The sequence below is a fragment of the Bubalus bubalis genome, chromosome 9 (genome assembly GCF_019923935.1).
Source record: "Bubalus bubalis isolate 160015118507 breed Murrah chromosome 9, NDDB_SH_1, whole genome shotgun sequence".
NCBI lineage: Eukaryota > Metazoa > Chordata > Mammalia > Artiodactyla > Bovidae > Bubalus > Bubalus bubalis.
In genome coordinates, this window is record NC_059165.1 from 84,620,150 (window position 1) to 84,636,429 (window position 16,280).

Below are 16,280 nucleotides of genomic sequence, written 5' to 3' on the forward strand. Positions count from 1 at the left end.
GTGCAGAGAAACCTGAATGAACTTTTTGGCCAGTCCAATACAACACATATGTAAAAAACAAAGAATACCACTTGATAAAATGTGACATATCTAGACATCCATGAAACTATCACCACAATAAAAATAATGAGTATATCGCCACCCCCCAAAATTTCCTCATGCTTCTCCCGACCACCGCTGTCCTCTAGGTCTCAGGTGATAAGTGATCTACTTTCTGTCGCTAGAGATTAGTTTGCATTTCTTAGAATTTCGTATATGTAGAACCATACTCTCCTCTTTTTTATCTGATTTTATTTACTCAGCATAATTTTTTTGAGATTGAACCATGTTGTTGTGTATCTCCATACTTCAATTCCTTCTGTTGCTGAATAATATTCTATTGCATGGTTATACCATAATTTGTTTACCCGTCCATTTACTTCACCTGTTAATGGACATTTGGACTGCTTCCAGTTTGGGCTACTGAAGATAAAACTATTGTGAACAATAGCGTTTCAAGTCTTTGTGGCATTATAGGGTTTCTTTTCTCTTGGGCAAGTTCATAGGAGTAGAAGGATAGGGTTGTATGGTGGTTGCATGTTTAGCTTTTTAAGAAACTTGTGCCCGTGGTTCTTAACTAGGATGAGTGGCACAGTCATCTGGAAATGACAGTCGTCACAGTAATCAGTCCTACTTGGGCAATTCTGATTCTGGGATAGATGGCGCCCTTGAGAAAGATGGTTCTGAAGCATGAGAGCTCCTAGTGTATGTGGTCTTAAACATACAGGTGATGAAGGCTTTTAAAAATTCAGATAGAAATTTCATAAAATTCTTGTTAGTGGAGTTATCTTAAACTGTACACTATGTGGGTATTTGTATTTAACTTTCTTTCATAAAATAACTTTGACATGTTCATGATTTGTACTTGGCCATCATAAAAGTCTGACATCATATTCCACAGTCACATCATTGTTACAACGCATTGTGCATTGTGATCACACTCCATTGGCCTTGGTTCCTTTCAAGGCAGGTTGTCTTATAAGAATTTCCAGCATTTAGAATCGTATGGTCATAGGGACACTTGAGCTGGAAGAACCTTCATGGAGGCCAGTTTCCTCTTTTACAGATGATGAAACTGCAGCCTAGGAGCTTAAGGGAAAGTTCAAAATGTATGAATCAGTTTTTTTTTAGATGCCAGGTTTCTTGACTCTCAACTCATATCACTTGTGTCTTACTTGATGGAACTTGAGGGAGAACCATGTTAAGAAAAATTTTGAATTTTAATAAGTAAGGTTTTAGGTGAGATGATGTTACCTGGTATTGGAACAGATCTTTCTGTCATAGAAAATTCTGCATAGAATATATTTTCTGATCTTAGGACCTTTCTGAAATTAGGACCAGACAGATCCTGATCTTGGACTAGATTTATAATGGCTGCTGCTGCTGCTACTAAGTCGGTTCAGTCGTGGCTGACTCTGTGCGACCCCATAGACAGCAGCCCACCAGGCTCCCCTGTCCCTGGGATTCTCCAGGCAGGAACAGTGGAGTGGGTTGCCATTTCCTTCTTCAATGCATGAAAGTGAAAAGTGAAAGTGAAGTCGCTCAGTCATGTCCAACTCTTCACGACCCCATGGACTGCAGCCTACCAGGCTCCTCCGTCCATGGGATTTTCCAGGCAAGAGTACTGGAGTGGGTTGCCATTGCCTTCTCTGAGATTTATAATAGACTTATTCTTAATTGGAAGGAAAATTACTTTCCTCTTAGAAATGCTAAAGAGAGACATACTATTAAGTTAGGGACTTGAGTTAGCCACTCATAAACTTAATGCTGGATAATAAACAAAAAACAATAAAAATTAGATAAATTGTTATCCCCATCTAATTTCTGGTCTAAGCATTTAATCAGAAATCTGGGAGATGCTCCCAAACCCTACTGTTGAATCTTTGGGTTTTTTTTTTGTTTGTTTTGAGCCTTAGAGAATCCTTCTTCTGGACACAGACAAACCAACAACGTCCGGTTTGTGTCCAAAAATGAAGAATGTTTGTTCTTCCTTCCTGCTCTGTTTTCAAAAGTTTCCAAATGAAAATTTCATGTACTGAAAATATCCAGGCTTTATTAGCACTGTGGGAGATTTTTGTAAATAGAGATCAAATATCTGTCCGGCACATAGTCATGCTTGCTCACATCTCTTTTCTTCTGTTTCTAGCTGGTGTTATCATAGTGGGGAATCTGAACAGCCTAAGCAGGACCAGTACGGCTCTCCCCGCTGATTCCTACCAGATCGGGGCCATCGCGGGCATCATCATTCTTGTCCTAGTTGTTCTGTTCCTCCTGGCACTGTTCATTATTTATAGACACAAGCAGAAGGGGAAGGAATCGAGCATGCCAGCAGTTACCTACACCCCTGCCATGAGGGTCATGAATGCAGACTATGCCATTTCAGGTGAGACTGGACTTGCTAGAGGCATTTCACTCCATGAAAAGCGAGACTTCATCCTGGTTCTTGGAAACCGAGTGTTTGGCTGTGCTGCCCGTTGGTACTGTCCATTAGCCTTGAGCAGCTTTTATGTTTGGAGACGATGCATTGTTAGAGATGTGTTTTATGTGTCAACAGTGGTAAAATCATCACTGTTTTCTCTTACGAGAGATTTAAAATTGGGTTCGTTATATGGTTGCTTTAAATGTTGGAAAAGTCAACCTAGAAGGAGCTTTGCTGGACGCCTGATCCCAAGCTGTTGTCATATGTGGGGGACAGGGAGGGGAGGGGAAGAAGCGGCCATAACTTCACCAAGGTCATGGAGCAGATCAGAGAAAAAACCAGGTCTTCTGTCTTTGGCCTTGGGTTCTTCCCAGGTACCCTCCAGCCTGTCCTGGAGCCCATGTACATCATTAGCCACACAGCAACCAAGTCACATAAACAGTTTGGGGGGATTAGCAACAACCAAGGCTGTTCTTTAATAAAACCCCTGAATCTTCCTTTTTGTCACAAGACCCCATAAAAGTAAATTTTTAAGTGATGCATTCAGTCTTCAGAAGATTCATATAAGTGAAGAATTTGCAAACTTAAGGTATTTGTTAATTTGGGGGCAATCAGTGAAGGGTTTCAGGTTTATAAATAAAGTGATTCTGGGGGAATTCATAAAGTAGCTGATTTACTTAGTGGTGTGTTTCTAGTGCAGAGTATTGTCTGGACTTCCCTGGTGGTCCAGTGGCTAAGACTCCATGCTCCCAATGCAGGGGGTCTGCCTTCAATCCCTGATCAGGGAACTAGATCCTACATGCCTCAACTAAAACCCAGCACAGTTAGATAGATAGAAAGATGGATGGATGGATGGATGGATTGATAGGTAGGTAGGTAGATAGATTAATTTATAAGTAGACAGAGAAATAGAAAGAAAGAATATTGTGTCAAGAGCTCAAGTGTTTAAACACAGAGGAAAGTTACAGTGGAAGAAGCTTCAAAGCAATGCCTTCCCAGCTTGTACAAGCCCCAAAGCAGAGAGCAGTTGTTGGTGGATGCTTTCAGACTTTTCCAGGAGATGGGCAGAAAGGCAGGCGCCTGCTGCTTCCACAGGCTTCTCTGAGCATGCCGGGCAGGAGGGGATTCTGCCCGCTTGTGATCTGGAATCAGTCCAAACATTTGTTCTTGTTGCTTCACTTCCCTCTTTCCCACACACGTTTAAGGAGCCTGCCATCTTAACCATTTCCTTCTTTGTCATCAGAAACCCTTCCTCACGGCAACGGTGGAAATGCTAACAGCCATTACTTCACCAATCCCAGTTACCACACGCTCACCCAGTGTGCCACATCCCCTCACGTCAACAACAGGGACAGGATCGCCAAGGTGAGAGGAGATGGTCCAGGTCACTGGGCGGGGTGGGGGGGAGGGGATGGCGAGGGGGGGAGAGGGGAGGGGGATGGCGGGTGAGGAAAGAGCAAGGAAGCAAGGAACAGGCATGCCTGAGGGCTGCAGTTGGCCAGCTGCCATTCCACATACGTACATCAATTATCTCATTTATTCCTCCAAACAATCCCGTGGGTGTGTATTAGTATCTCAAGTTTACTGACAAAAAACCCTAAGTAACAGGGAACTTAAGTCACTTCCAAACATAGCTTGTGAGTGAGGCTGCAGCGAGGTGAGTCAGTCTCTCTGTCTCTGCAACTTGTACTGTTTCCATTGCACTTCTTTTGGAAAATGTTTCTAATATTGCATGTGGTTTTAAAATAATGTCTCATAGCAGACCTATAGCAGACTCCAGTCTGGGTAAAATTAGCAGGTTTGTCTTTTGTGATCACCTTCTGGTACCCTTTCCTAGCCAGCTGTACTTGGGTAATGACAACAATAATATGCATTTATTTATTTTGATTGAACCATATGAAATTGCAGTTTTGTGGGTAAAAAGTTACCAAACAAAACAACCTAATACTATGTTCCAGGCATTTCAAAGTTCCATGTATGTAAATCCAAGTGAGGCCTAATTGGCACAGAGCACCAACTTAAAATGAAGAAGTAAGGTGATGGAGGGAATGGTTGGGGCTGAGGGGCACCTACTCCTGCTGCCTCTAAGTCCCACCAGGTCAGAAGTGGTCACCTCTGTCCCTTGGTGCATCCTCACGTAAGGACTAGTCCTTGATATGCTCCATGGATCTGCTTTCCCTAGATGGGTAACACTGCACTGCGCCATATTGTATTTTCTTTTTTAAATCTTTTTGTTGTTTATATTTTTAACAGTCAAAAAATAATCAGCTGTTTGTGAATCTGAAAAATGTGAATCCCGGGAAGAGAGGCCCTGTGGTAGATTACACAGGCACGCTGCCTGCAGACTGGAAACACGGCGGCTACCTCAACGAGCTCGGCAAGTTCCCCATCCCCCAACCTCCACCAGCATCTTTATCTTTTAGTCACTTCAAACACTCAGAGATTCACGACCGTGCCAAAGCAACTACTGAAAATATGCACAGGAAAAGAAAGACATAGCATCACGCCTAATCCCTGTGTGGGGCTTTTACTGTCCCAAGTGCTTTATTTACTCAGCATGTATTGAGTTCTTACTGTGAACAAGGAATCAATAAAGAGACAAGGATCACTGCCTGCTTGTAGCTTACACTCCACCTTTCCATGTATCAACTCAATTCTCACAAGTTCTGCTGTAGGTACCATGATTAGCATCATCATCTCCCTGCTCCCCTTGCGACACTGCATCATAACGAGGTTAAGTCAGTTGTGGAAGTCCTCAAAGCCTATGACATGGTAGAGCTGGGATTTGAACCCCGTCAGCTTGGTTCCAGCCTGTGTGCTTCTCTTTGCTCTCTGCTACACAGGTTCAATCCCTGGGTTGGGAATATCCCCTGGAGGAGAGCATGGCAACCCACTCCAGTATTCTTGCTGGAAAATCCCACGGACAGAGGAGCCTGCTGGGCTACAGTCCATAGGGTAGCAAAGAGTCAGACACGACTGAAGTGACTTAGCACACATACACAATCTGATATACCCTTACTTGAGGCCCTTTCCTCTTTTAGGTGAGAAAATGGAGATATCTTTGGGAATATAGTGAGTCAGAGGTTCTCAAACATCTGGGAATCAGAACACTTTCATATAGTACCCGTGGCTGATTCATGTTGATGTATGGTAAAAACCACTACAATGTTGTTAAGTAATTAGCTTCCAATTAAAATGAGTTAATTTTTTAAAAAAGTAATCAAGGATCCCCAAGAGCCCCTACTAACATGGGTTATATTTATTGATATTTGCCATAGTAGAAATAAAATCTGAGGGCTATTTATTAATTTATTGATTATAGATAATATAAAATGTGTTTTTGTGAAAAATGACTACGTTTTTTCAAAATGAAACAACAAAAAAATTACTGAGAAGAATGGCCACTGTTTAACACTTTTATGACATCTGGCTTAATAGAGGTCAGCTGAATTTTCATAGCTGCTCTGCGTCCAACCAAGAGTGATGTCACACTTGGTGTGGCTCCTGGAAAACTCCACCGTCCACCTGAGAGGATAAGAGTGGAAAGGACAAACAGTGTTGTACTAGGACAAGAATTGTTTTAACCTCAGGGCCCTCCTGCAGAGGGCGTGGGGCGACTCCGCTGAAATAACTGCTGTGACTCCACATTGAGAGTGTGGTATATTCTTATTCTCAGGGAGGAGCTCCGCATAGTAATTAACATGAGTGCAGTGTCTTATGGGAACTTTCCTATGTCTTGAAAGCAAACCCTTTCCTAGGTATTTATTTAATGATAAGGTTGGAAGGAAGTCCCATTAATTTGGAATTTCAGGTAAGAAACAAATAATTTTTGGATAAGTATATCCCAAGTATCGCACAAGGCACACTTATTCAAAAAATTATTTTTTTCTCTAAAATTTTCTCTAAAATTCAAGTTTCTCTAAAATTCAAGTTTCTCTAAAATTCAAATTTCACTGAACTTGCTATGCTTTTGTTTGCTGAATCTGGCACCCCTCACTGTGTGGGCCCTTCCACATAACTTGTTTTATAAAGGAAGAAACAGGTTAACTCTTGTCTAAGATTTCATGGAAGGAAGATGGTAAAACCAGGTCTCATAGTTGGTCTTCTGCCCACTCCCTCTCTGATCCTTCTGTGAACACTTTAGATGTCAATTCGTCTAAGCCACTTGCAGGAGCCATGTGTGGGCTCTGGAATCCCCTATTACTATGGAAATAGAAAATAAGTTCAAATGCTTAGCTTTTATCTGAATTCTTCACTAACATTATCAATAGGATGAGTACTTCTACACACTTACAGTAAAATTATTTATATACCAGATTTACATTATAGTTATTGGTGAAATCATTTAAGTTTAGGGAGGTTAATAATCTAACTCAAAGAAGTCCATGAATTGTGTGTGTCGTGTGTGTTAGTCGCTCAGTCGTGTCCAACTCTTTGCGCCTCCATGGACTGTAGCCCACCAGGTTCCTTTGTCCGTGGGATTCTCCAGGCAAGACTACTGCAGCGGGTTGCCATTTCCTTCTCCAAAAAGGCTGATGAAAATGTGTAAAATCAAGATGATAACTGTACTTAGTAAAATACCACCCAGCACTAATGAGGGAAAAGTTCTCTCATTCCATCTCCACTTAATGGAGTTTGTCCTGATTCCAGAATACACAGTTACTGTAAAGGTCACATATAAATTTCTCTGCTTTCTGTCTCAGTGAGACCCAAGGGACTGATTATTAGGAACATAAAATCTTCATTGGAAATTCTGGATCTCCTTGGTTTGTTCCCATCCAAAAGTAATTCTGCATTTAATATCCCTGTGAAGTTGTGGCACAGAAAAAGTCTTCTCTTACAAAGAACAGAATATGGCTCATTACGGATAATGAAGTGTGCAGTGTTTTAAATGATGGAAAAGTTGTGATGCTGTCTGAAAGAGCCCAGAACTTGATGCAAAAGCCCTGAAATCAATTCCTAGTTCTGTGGTATGACGCAGTCACCCTCTCAAGACTGATTTATTCATTTGTAAAATAGAGATCCAGTCCCATCACTTCATGGCAAATGGAAGGGGAGAAAATGGAAACAGTGACAGATTTTATTTTCTTGGGCTCCCAAATCACTGCAAATTGTCTCTGTAGTCATGAACTTAAAATACCCTTGTTCCTTAGAAGAAAATGTATGGCAAACCTAGACAGAGTATTAAAAAGCAGAGACATTCCGTTACTGATTAAGGTCTGTATAGTTAAAGCTATGGTTTTTCTAGTAGTCATGTACAGATGTGAGAGTTGGACCATAAAGAAGGCTGAGTGCTGAAGAACTGATGCTTTTGAATTGTGGTGCTGGAGAAGACTCTTGAGAGTCCTTTGGGCCACAAGGAGATCCAACCAGTCAATTCTAAAGGAAATCAACCCTGAATATTCATTGGAAGGACTGTTTCTGAAGCTAAAGCTCTAATACTTTGGCCACCTGATGCAAAGAGCTGACTCACTGGAAAAGACCCTGATATTGGGAAAAATTGAAGGCAGAAGGAAAAGGGAGCAGCAGAGGTTAAGATGATTGGATAGCTTCACCGACTCAATGGACATGAATTTAAGCAAACTCCAGGAGATGTTGGAGGACAGAGTAGGCTGGCGTGCTGCAGTCCATGGAGCTGCAAAGAGTCAGACACAACTGAACAACAAAAACACAAAAAAATAGAGATAAGGATCATGTTCTGGCTTATTGTATGAAGTAGATTAATTTGAGCATTTGAAAACACCTGTTCAGACAGTGAGACAGATGGGAGTTTATGAGAAAGCCCACTTGCTCCGTTGTTAAAACTGCGCTCTGATCAACCAGGGCAGAGGAGAGGGAATCTGCCAAGCACGGCTAATCTCGTAGCCCCACTCTTATTCCCTAAGTTGTTATCCACCCCATGTTGCTTTCATCCCTTGGGGAAGGCTAGACCTTGCATAGCTAAGATCAAGATGGACATTTAAAAAGACTTTGCCACAGCTTGGAGGTGGCCAAGAGAATTAGGCAAAGGGTAGTGTAGACTTCTGGAGAAGGCAATGGCACCCCACTCCAGTACTCTTGCCTGGAAAATCCCATGGACGGAGGAGCCTGGTAGGCTGCAGTCCATGGGGTCGATAGGAGTCGGACACGACTGAATGACTTCACTTTCACTTTTCACTTTCATGCATTGGAGAAGGAAATGGCAACCCACTCCAGTGTTCTTGCCTGGAGAATCCCAGGGACGGGGGAGCCTTTTATCCTGTCTTCCTGAACAACTTGGTGCCTTTCCCACCATCTGGGAGCCTGCCTGGCTATTCTTCACATACCAGACTCAAGAGAGCGCGCCTGAGAGGGAAACATCCCTGTTTCCTGTCCTCTAACAGTTGACAGTAGACACACACTCTCTCCTTCAGGGATCCTCCCTCTTTCTCCACAAATGTGTACCCCCAGGAAATATCACCCTCTGAACTTGAGTTTAATATCACTCTAAGAAAATTATACACAGACCTGCCATGCAGGGAAATAATTTCCTTACCCTTCTCATGCTATGCTATGCTATGCTAAGTCGCTTCAGTCGTGTCCGACTCTGTGCGACCCCATAGACGGCAGCCCATCAGGCTCCCCCGTCCCTGGGATTCTCCAGGCAAGAACACTGGAGTGGGTTGCCATTTCCTTCTCCAATGCATGAAAGAGAAAAGTGAAAGTGAAGTCACTCAGTCGTGTCCGACTCTTAGCGACCCCATGGACTGCAGCCTACCAGGCTCCTCTGTCCATGGATTTTCCAGGAAAGAGTACTGGAGTGGGGTGCCATTGCCTTCTCTGACCCTTCTCATAGTTATTTGAATATTCATCACAAGTTACTACTTTACTTTCTGTTTTTAACCTAAATCCATAACATTCTATTAAAGAATAATTGCAGATACCTTGGATTGCCTGCAGATAGACTGCAGCTGAGGGTGTGTGACACACAAGTGTTACAGTAATTGATTGGTGCAGCCACTGTGGAAAGCAGTATGGAGGTTCCTTAAAAAACTAAAAATAGAGCTACCATATGGTCTAACAGGGCTTCCCCAGTGGCTCAGTGGTAAAGAACCTGCCCGCCAATACAGGAGATGTGGGTTAAATCCCTTGGTTGGGGAGAATGCCCTGGAGAAGGGCATGGCAACCCACTCCAGTATTCTTCCTGTGAAATCCCATGGACAGAGGAGTCTGACGGGATACAGTCCATGGGGTCACAAAGAGTCAGACACGACTGAAGTAACTGCACGTATGCATGCACATATGATCTAACAATCCCACTCTTGGACATATATCCAGATAAAATTATAATTCAACAAGATACATGCATCCCACATTCATAGAAGCACTATTCAAATAGTTAAGACATGGAAGAGACTTAAATGTCCATCGACAGATGAATGGATAAAGATGTGGTATGCATGTGTATATACTACATACGGAATACCACTCAGCCATCAAAAGAATGAAATAATGCATTTTCAGCAACATGGGTGGACCTAGAAATTATCATACTATATGAAGTAAATCAATCAGATAAAGACAAATACCATGTGATGTCACTTATATGTGGAATCTTTAAAAATGATACACATGAACTTATTTACAAAACAGAAATATACCCACAGACATAGAAAACAAATTTATGGTTGCCAAAGGGGGAAGAGGGTGGGGTGAGGAATAAATTAGGAGTCTGGGATTAGCAGGTATAAACTACTATATGTAGACTACAAAGCCCTACTGTATAGGAAAAGTGCAAGTGTTAATCATGCAGTTGTGTCTGATTCTTTGTGAACCCAAGGACTGTAGCCCACCAGGCTCCTCTCCATGGAATTCTCCAGGCAAGAATACTGGAGTAGATAGATATCCATTCCCTTTTCCAGGGGATCTTCCCAAACCAGGGATAGAACCTGGGTCTTCTGCATGGCAGGCAAATTCTTGAGGAAACTATATTCAATATCTTACAATAACCTATAATGAAAAAGAATATATGTATAACTGAATCACTTTGCTCTACCACAAAAACTAACACATTGTAAATCAGGTATATGTCAGCAAAATCAATTTTTTTAAAAAAGTATTACAGTAACTGAGATACCATTCATCTATATGACTCCTCAGCGTTTACAACGCCTTACCCTATGGTCTATTCACTTTATGTTCACAACAACCCTGTGAGGCTTAGAAGGTGAGTTGTGTTTTCCCTGTTTTAGAGATATGAAAATTGAGGCTCAGCAAGCTGAACGTCTTGCGTAAAGTCATGCAGCGAACAAGTGATGAAGTCCCAGTCCGTTGTCTCAAGTCTGCCTGGCTGTGTCCTTTCCACTGAGCAACCTTGAATCAAGGCAACCTTCTTGGTTCATTGGTTCCTCGGTGTCTACCCCATGTTGACCAGCCTTTCCCAAAGCTACTGAAACAGGCAGGAGAATGCTCAGGATGATACATAACATTAGGTTAACTCTGAAGTACTGACACATCTGGCCCAAGTGATCCGGTGTCAAGGTTTGGAAAATAGCATCCTTGTTTATTTCCTGCAGTAGGGAGACTGTGGGTGCCCAAACCATCATACTCCAGTGACCTGAGAATATTAGATGGGTTTTCCCTTCCTTTCTTTTTTTTTTTTTTTTTTTTTCCTCTTCTTTTCAGTTCTCACTGGATTTTTTTTTTCTTCCTTTGTCACAGGTGCTTTTGGACTTGACAGAAGTTATATGGGAAAATCCTTGAAAGGTATTGCCTGAATTTGCAGAAGAAATACATTTATCAGAATCACAATTTAAAATATTTTTTAATCTCAGAGACAAAAATAATTTGTTAAACCAGCAAAATTGGCACTCCAGAGAAAAGGTAGCATTGTTGCTGTGGTGTGTGCGTGCTAAGTTGCTTCCGTTGTGTCTGACTCTTTTGTGACCCCATGGACGATAGCCTGCCAGGCTCCTCTGTCCATGATATTCTCCAGGTGAGGGCACTGGAGTGGGTTACCATTCCCTTCTCCAGCGTATCTTCCTGACCCAGGGATTGAACCTGCGTCTCTTATGCCTTCTGCATTAGCAAGTGGATTCTTTACCACTAGCGCCACCTGGGAAGGCAGTTAGTGTGGTAAATTACTCCAACAAACCCGCAGCCAGGTTTGACTGCCAGCAAGAGTGTGAACGTAGGTGGATCCTGTTAGAGCAGAAGTTTTAGAGAACCAAGATCTCAGTTTGCTGGGAAAACACACATAATTCCCCTCAAAGAAATATGGTTTATGGAGAGAGAGAAATATGAAGAAGGAAAAAGCAGGGAAAAGAAGAGGTCAGCCTGGTTACATGTTCACTGAAGCCAGCTTTTTGAGAAGAGTTTGAATGATAACTTCATGTGCCCAGACCTGAGGTTTTACGAGGAAGCCGTACAGCACAGGTGCCTTCCTCACCATCAAAACAGAACCTCCTGTGCTCCTGGAGCCAGCAACATGTGGGGTCTTGATCAAAGCCTTTGAGGATTCAGAGACCATTAGTAAAATAGAGTGGAGTTAACTTTATTTGAGTGTGATAATAAAAGGGGCTTTCCTGGTGACTCAGCTGTAAAGAATCCAGCTGCAATGTGGGAGACCTGGGTTTGCTCCTTGGGTTGGGAAGATCCCCTGGAGAAGGAAACGGTTACCCACTTCAGTATTCTGGCCTGGAGAATTCCATGGACTGTATAATCCATGGGGTCGCAAAGAGTCGGAAAATGAAATCAAATCCATGATGTTTACACTGATCCTCACCTTAGAGAGGAGCCACAATTACTTTGTGGATGGGTAATTTTATAGCTGATTTTCTCCAAAATAAGTGGAGAATGAATAATATTCTTTTCGTTGTTAAAAATGATAGAAAACTAGATGCAACGGAAAAGAAATAATTTGCCCAAGTCAGTTAATCGCCACGAAAATAAATGTTGTTGCCCATGAAATAGCATTTGCTTTTCACCCCTCTGTCTCTCTTCACAGACCTGGGGAAGCATTCTGAATATAATTCAAGTAACTGCTCCCTAAGCAGTTCTGAAAACCCATATGCCACTATTAAAGACCCGCCTGTCCTTATTCCCAAACACTCAGAGTGTGGTTATGTGGAGATGAAGTCACCAGCGCGGAGAGATTCCCCATATGCAGAGATCAATAACTCAGCCTCTGCCAACAAGAATGTCTATGAAGTTGGTAAGTTTTCTTAACCAAAGAAAGAATCTAGTGAATGAGAATATTCTTTTGAAACAATTTTAAAGTCCTTGAGAATGCAGTAGTTGCAGTTCATATACATTTTATTGTAAATAATGATCTGTATTTTTTTTAATTTTATTTTATTTTTAAACTGATCTGTATTTTAAACTCAGCCTGTGTTTATGCTGATCATATTAGTTGGTGTCAAATGAACTTTCCAGGAAAAATACTATTTCAAAAAGTCAAAGTAGGTTTTTTCTTACCTCCCTAGTTATCCATCTTTTGTTTTGTAACCATAGTGAATATTTTAGCACGCATGTGGAACAGCATATGTATCATATTAGCTAACATGTTGAGTTAGCCAAAACAAATGGTTCAAGTGGATTAAACAGATGGTTCCATTTCCTGGTTGCATCCATTATACTAATATAATGCTTTTAGCAGAATTTTAACATTTTACTTTTATATTTGTCTAATAGATCAGTAATATTCCCAGCTGTGAATCTGATACAAATTAATAAGAATTCAGTTAATATTAGAGTTATTTTGATTGCCCCTTGCACATCCATTTGAGGAAGCTAAAACATACCAGAGCAATCCTGGGCTAGATAGTAGAGCTTTATATTTTCCTTTTTCTTTCTCCATATCTTTCCCAGTATTTATGATTTGAACCTAAAAAAATTCTCTATTCTAGTTGATCCTTGAACAACATGGGTTGGAACTGCACGAATCCACTTACACACGGATTTTTTCCACTTAGTAAATGCTACACTTCTACACACTCTTCTGTTGGTTCAATCCAAGGATGTGAGATGGTAAATAGTGGGGCCAATTTTAAAACTGACTATGGATTTTAAATTGTGGTGGGTTGGGGTTATGTGTGGAGCACCCCTAACCCTGAATTGTTCAAGGGTCAACTGTAGTGACTTATTTAACTCTAGTCACTAGTCATTCATTTTATGCCATAGATGTGACAGAAAGATATGTAACTCTTTTTAAAGTATTAAGACAGCTTTTTTTTTTAATTTTATTTTATTTTTAAACTTTACATAACTGTATTAGATTTGCCAAATATCAAAATGAATCCGCCACAGGTATACATGTGTTCCCCATCCTGAACCCTCCTCTCTCCTCCCTCCCCATTCCATCCCTCTGGGTCGTCCCAGTGCACCAGCCCCAAGCATCCAGTATCGTGCATCGAACCTGGACTGGCAACTCATTTCATACATGATATTTTACATGTTTCAATGCCATTCTCCCAAATCTTCCCACCCTCTCCCTCTCCCACAGAGTCCATAAGACTGTAAGACAGCTTTTTAAAATGGAAACCAGCATGAACTAAATTTAGTTTTGCAAGTGAGCAGCAGTTCCCTTTTGGATTATCCCCTAAGCCCAGCACTGTGAGATGGGATCACAACTGAAAGCCTGAGTCCTGAATCCTAAAGCTGTGAACTTGTTACAAGTTTCCATGAATTGAGTGATCGCCAAAGGACCGTGTTGTTGTTACCTGTACAGGAAGGGGCTTGGACTAGATTATCTCCCAGGTTTTGCAGACAGTGATTCATGTCCAGGGTTTCTTTATATTCCCTTGATGTCTTCATCCCAACCACACAGTCACCCTTTGTTCTGAACATCGTTTGTAAGTGTCAGTGGGTTACCAACCACAGAGTAGTTACCTCTATGGGATTATACAAGGATTGTTTGTTTTTAAAAATACTTTCTTATATTTTTATGAACGTTCCTCTGGCGTGTTTGATACTTGCATGAAATGCCATATTGTATATTTTTAAAATGTCCTTGTGTATCAATTAATGTGTCCCTGGTTGTCACAGAACCTACAGTGAGTGTTGTCCAAGGAATATTCAGCAATAATGGGCATCGCACCCAGGACCCATATGACCTCCCAAAGAACAGTCACATCCCTTGCCATTATGACCTGTTGCCAGTCCGAGACAGTTCATCCTCCCCCAAGCAAGAGGATGGCGGCAGCAGCAGCAGCAGCAGCAGCAGTGAATGACACCAAAGACCACTGGGTAGCCACTGGACCCCTTTCCAGAACTGCGGTTCGGTTCTTCTCCATCCTCAAGTTTGCCACCCTACGTGAATGTTAATCTACTTCGTAGGCAATTGTTGGACATGAACCTGAAAGCTCAAAGCTGAGGCTAACTGACCATAGGTCCTTCTTATACAGGTGGCTCAGAAGGAGATATCAATGTGATTTCCCATTTTTGTTAGCATTAGAACTGCACCCATGAAGCATGACTTACTGTAAAATCTTGGCTAAAAGCATGACCGTGCAGGACTCTTTCAGAGACACGGGTTGCAGTGGATGTTGGTATTGTTGCTTGAAAAATTAAAATTTAAATATTTTCTTTCTCATTTGCATCATAGAATTGTACCTAGGATTGTGCATTTTACCATGAAATTTACTTCATTAAACTGTCACATGCTCAACACATAGAAGAAAAGGGCCATCTCATTGAGTCCTTATTGTTTAACTTTTTTCAGCGGGACTCATTATTGTAAGGATAATAGGACCCCAGCAGGAAACATTCTGTCAAGTGACATTACTGGACAGACTCCACATAAACTCTAGAGGTGCAGAGCAAATTTACATATGAAAACTTTAGACTTTTTTTTGTAGGATGAGGAAATGTACATTTAGAATTACTTTAGAAGTAATAGAATTACTGCAGCAATGAATACACAGATGTGCCAGACAGAGATGCTTCTCTGTTTCTCGGCCCATTTTAGATCCATGACGTTATTCTGATCACTGTCCCAATCATACACATTCACCACTTGAGATCCATAACATATCAATAATTATTTCATACATACAGAAATGAAATAATTTTATTTTTGACAGATTGGATTGAATGAGTGTCTAATGATTGGAAAAGGTTGTAAATGTTAGGTGTAAGATGATGCTTAAGTTTTGTAAGCCATTAGGAATACATGCTGTAATATAGAATTAGCAGAAAGTTTTGATTAATTTTTCCCTGGAAGTGACCGAAATATTTTTGTGCATATTTGAGAAAAGGGCACTTTGCTTTTATTAATTGTTGATTTAGAGAAACTATGCTTAAGCTGGTCTTTTGCATTGCTAATATGACATGTACCCCATTTTTCATTAATTTGTATTTCCATTTTTAAGTTGTATATTCTATGTTTTGTAGTGTTTGGATTGTTAATGAAAAAAATATTATATGTTTATTGTTTCTTGTGTTATGGCCACTTTTCTTTTTGCTTCAGAAAAATGCATTGCTCTTGTTTCTTTTGGAGGGAAGAGAAGAAGATATATAAATCGAATCCATTAAAATGGGGCATTACTAAAATAGTATAGTAACAAGTAAATGGTTTATAATGGAAATGGAGAAGCATTTAAATATTCCAAAATGGAGTTCCTCTTGATCTGTGGGTCCTGAGTTTTGGTTAAACCAAAGGGAAGAGGAACGGGGAGTCATTGTCACTGAGCGAGTACCACAGACTGATCTTACTGAAGACCTTCATTAGGTTGATCATATAATCAATTATCCAAACTGGGACACTTTGGAAAGTAAATGAAGGCATTATGAATAATTATCCTGCAGTGGGCTTAAATGTGCACTTTAACAGGCAAACCAGAAGAGATACTCATCTTGTGTATTC

At 41.1% G+C, this 16,280-nt stretch overlaps 1 protein-coding gene across 3 annotated transcripts in view; it reads left to right on the plus strand.

The window, feature by feature from the left end:
- Positions 1–15,850, plus strand: part of MEGF10 (multiple EGF like domains 10) — a 177,103-nt gene extending 161,253 nt beyond the window's left edge. For all 3 annotated transcript variants that reach the window (XM_006073352.4, XM_006073353.4, XM_044947839.2), the window contains exons 20-25: positions 2,186–2,422; positions 3,702–3,823; positions 4,712–4,835; positions 11,138–11,182; positions 12,423–12,629; positions 14,462–15,850. In XM_006073352.4, coding sequence (XP_006073414.4) covers positions 2,186–2,422; positions 3,702–3,823; positions 4,712–4,835; positions 11,138–11,182; positions 12,423–12,629; positions 14,462–14,646 — 920 coding nt within the window. In that variant the 3' untranslated portion in view covers positions 14,647–15,850. The remainder of the gene's footprint in view (positions 1–2,185; positions 2,423–3,701; positions 3,824–4,711; positions 4,836–11,137; positions 11,183–12,422; positions 12,630–14,461) is intronic.
- The last annotated feature ends 430 nt before the right edge of the window (positions 15,851–16,280 follow it).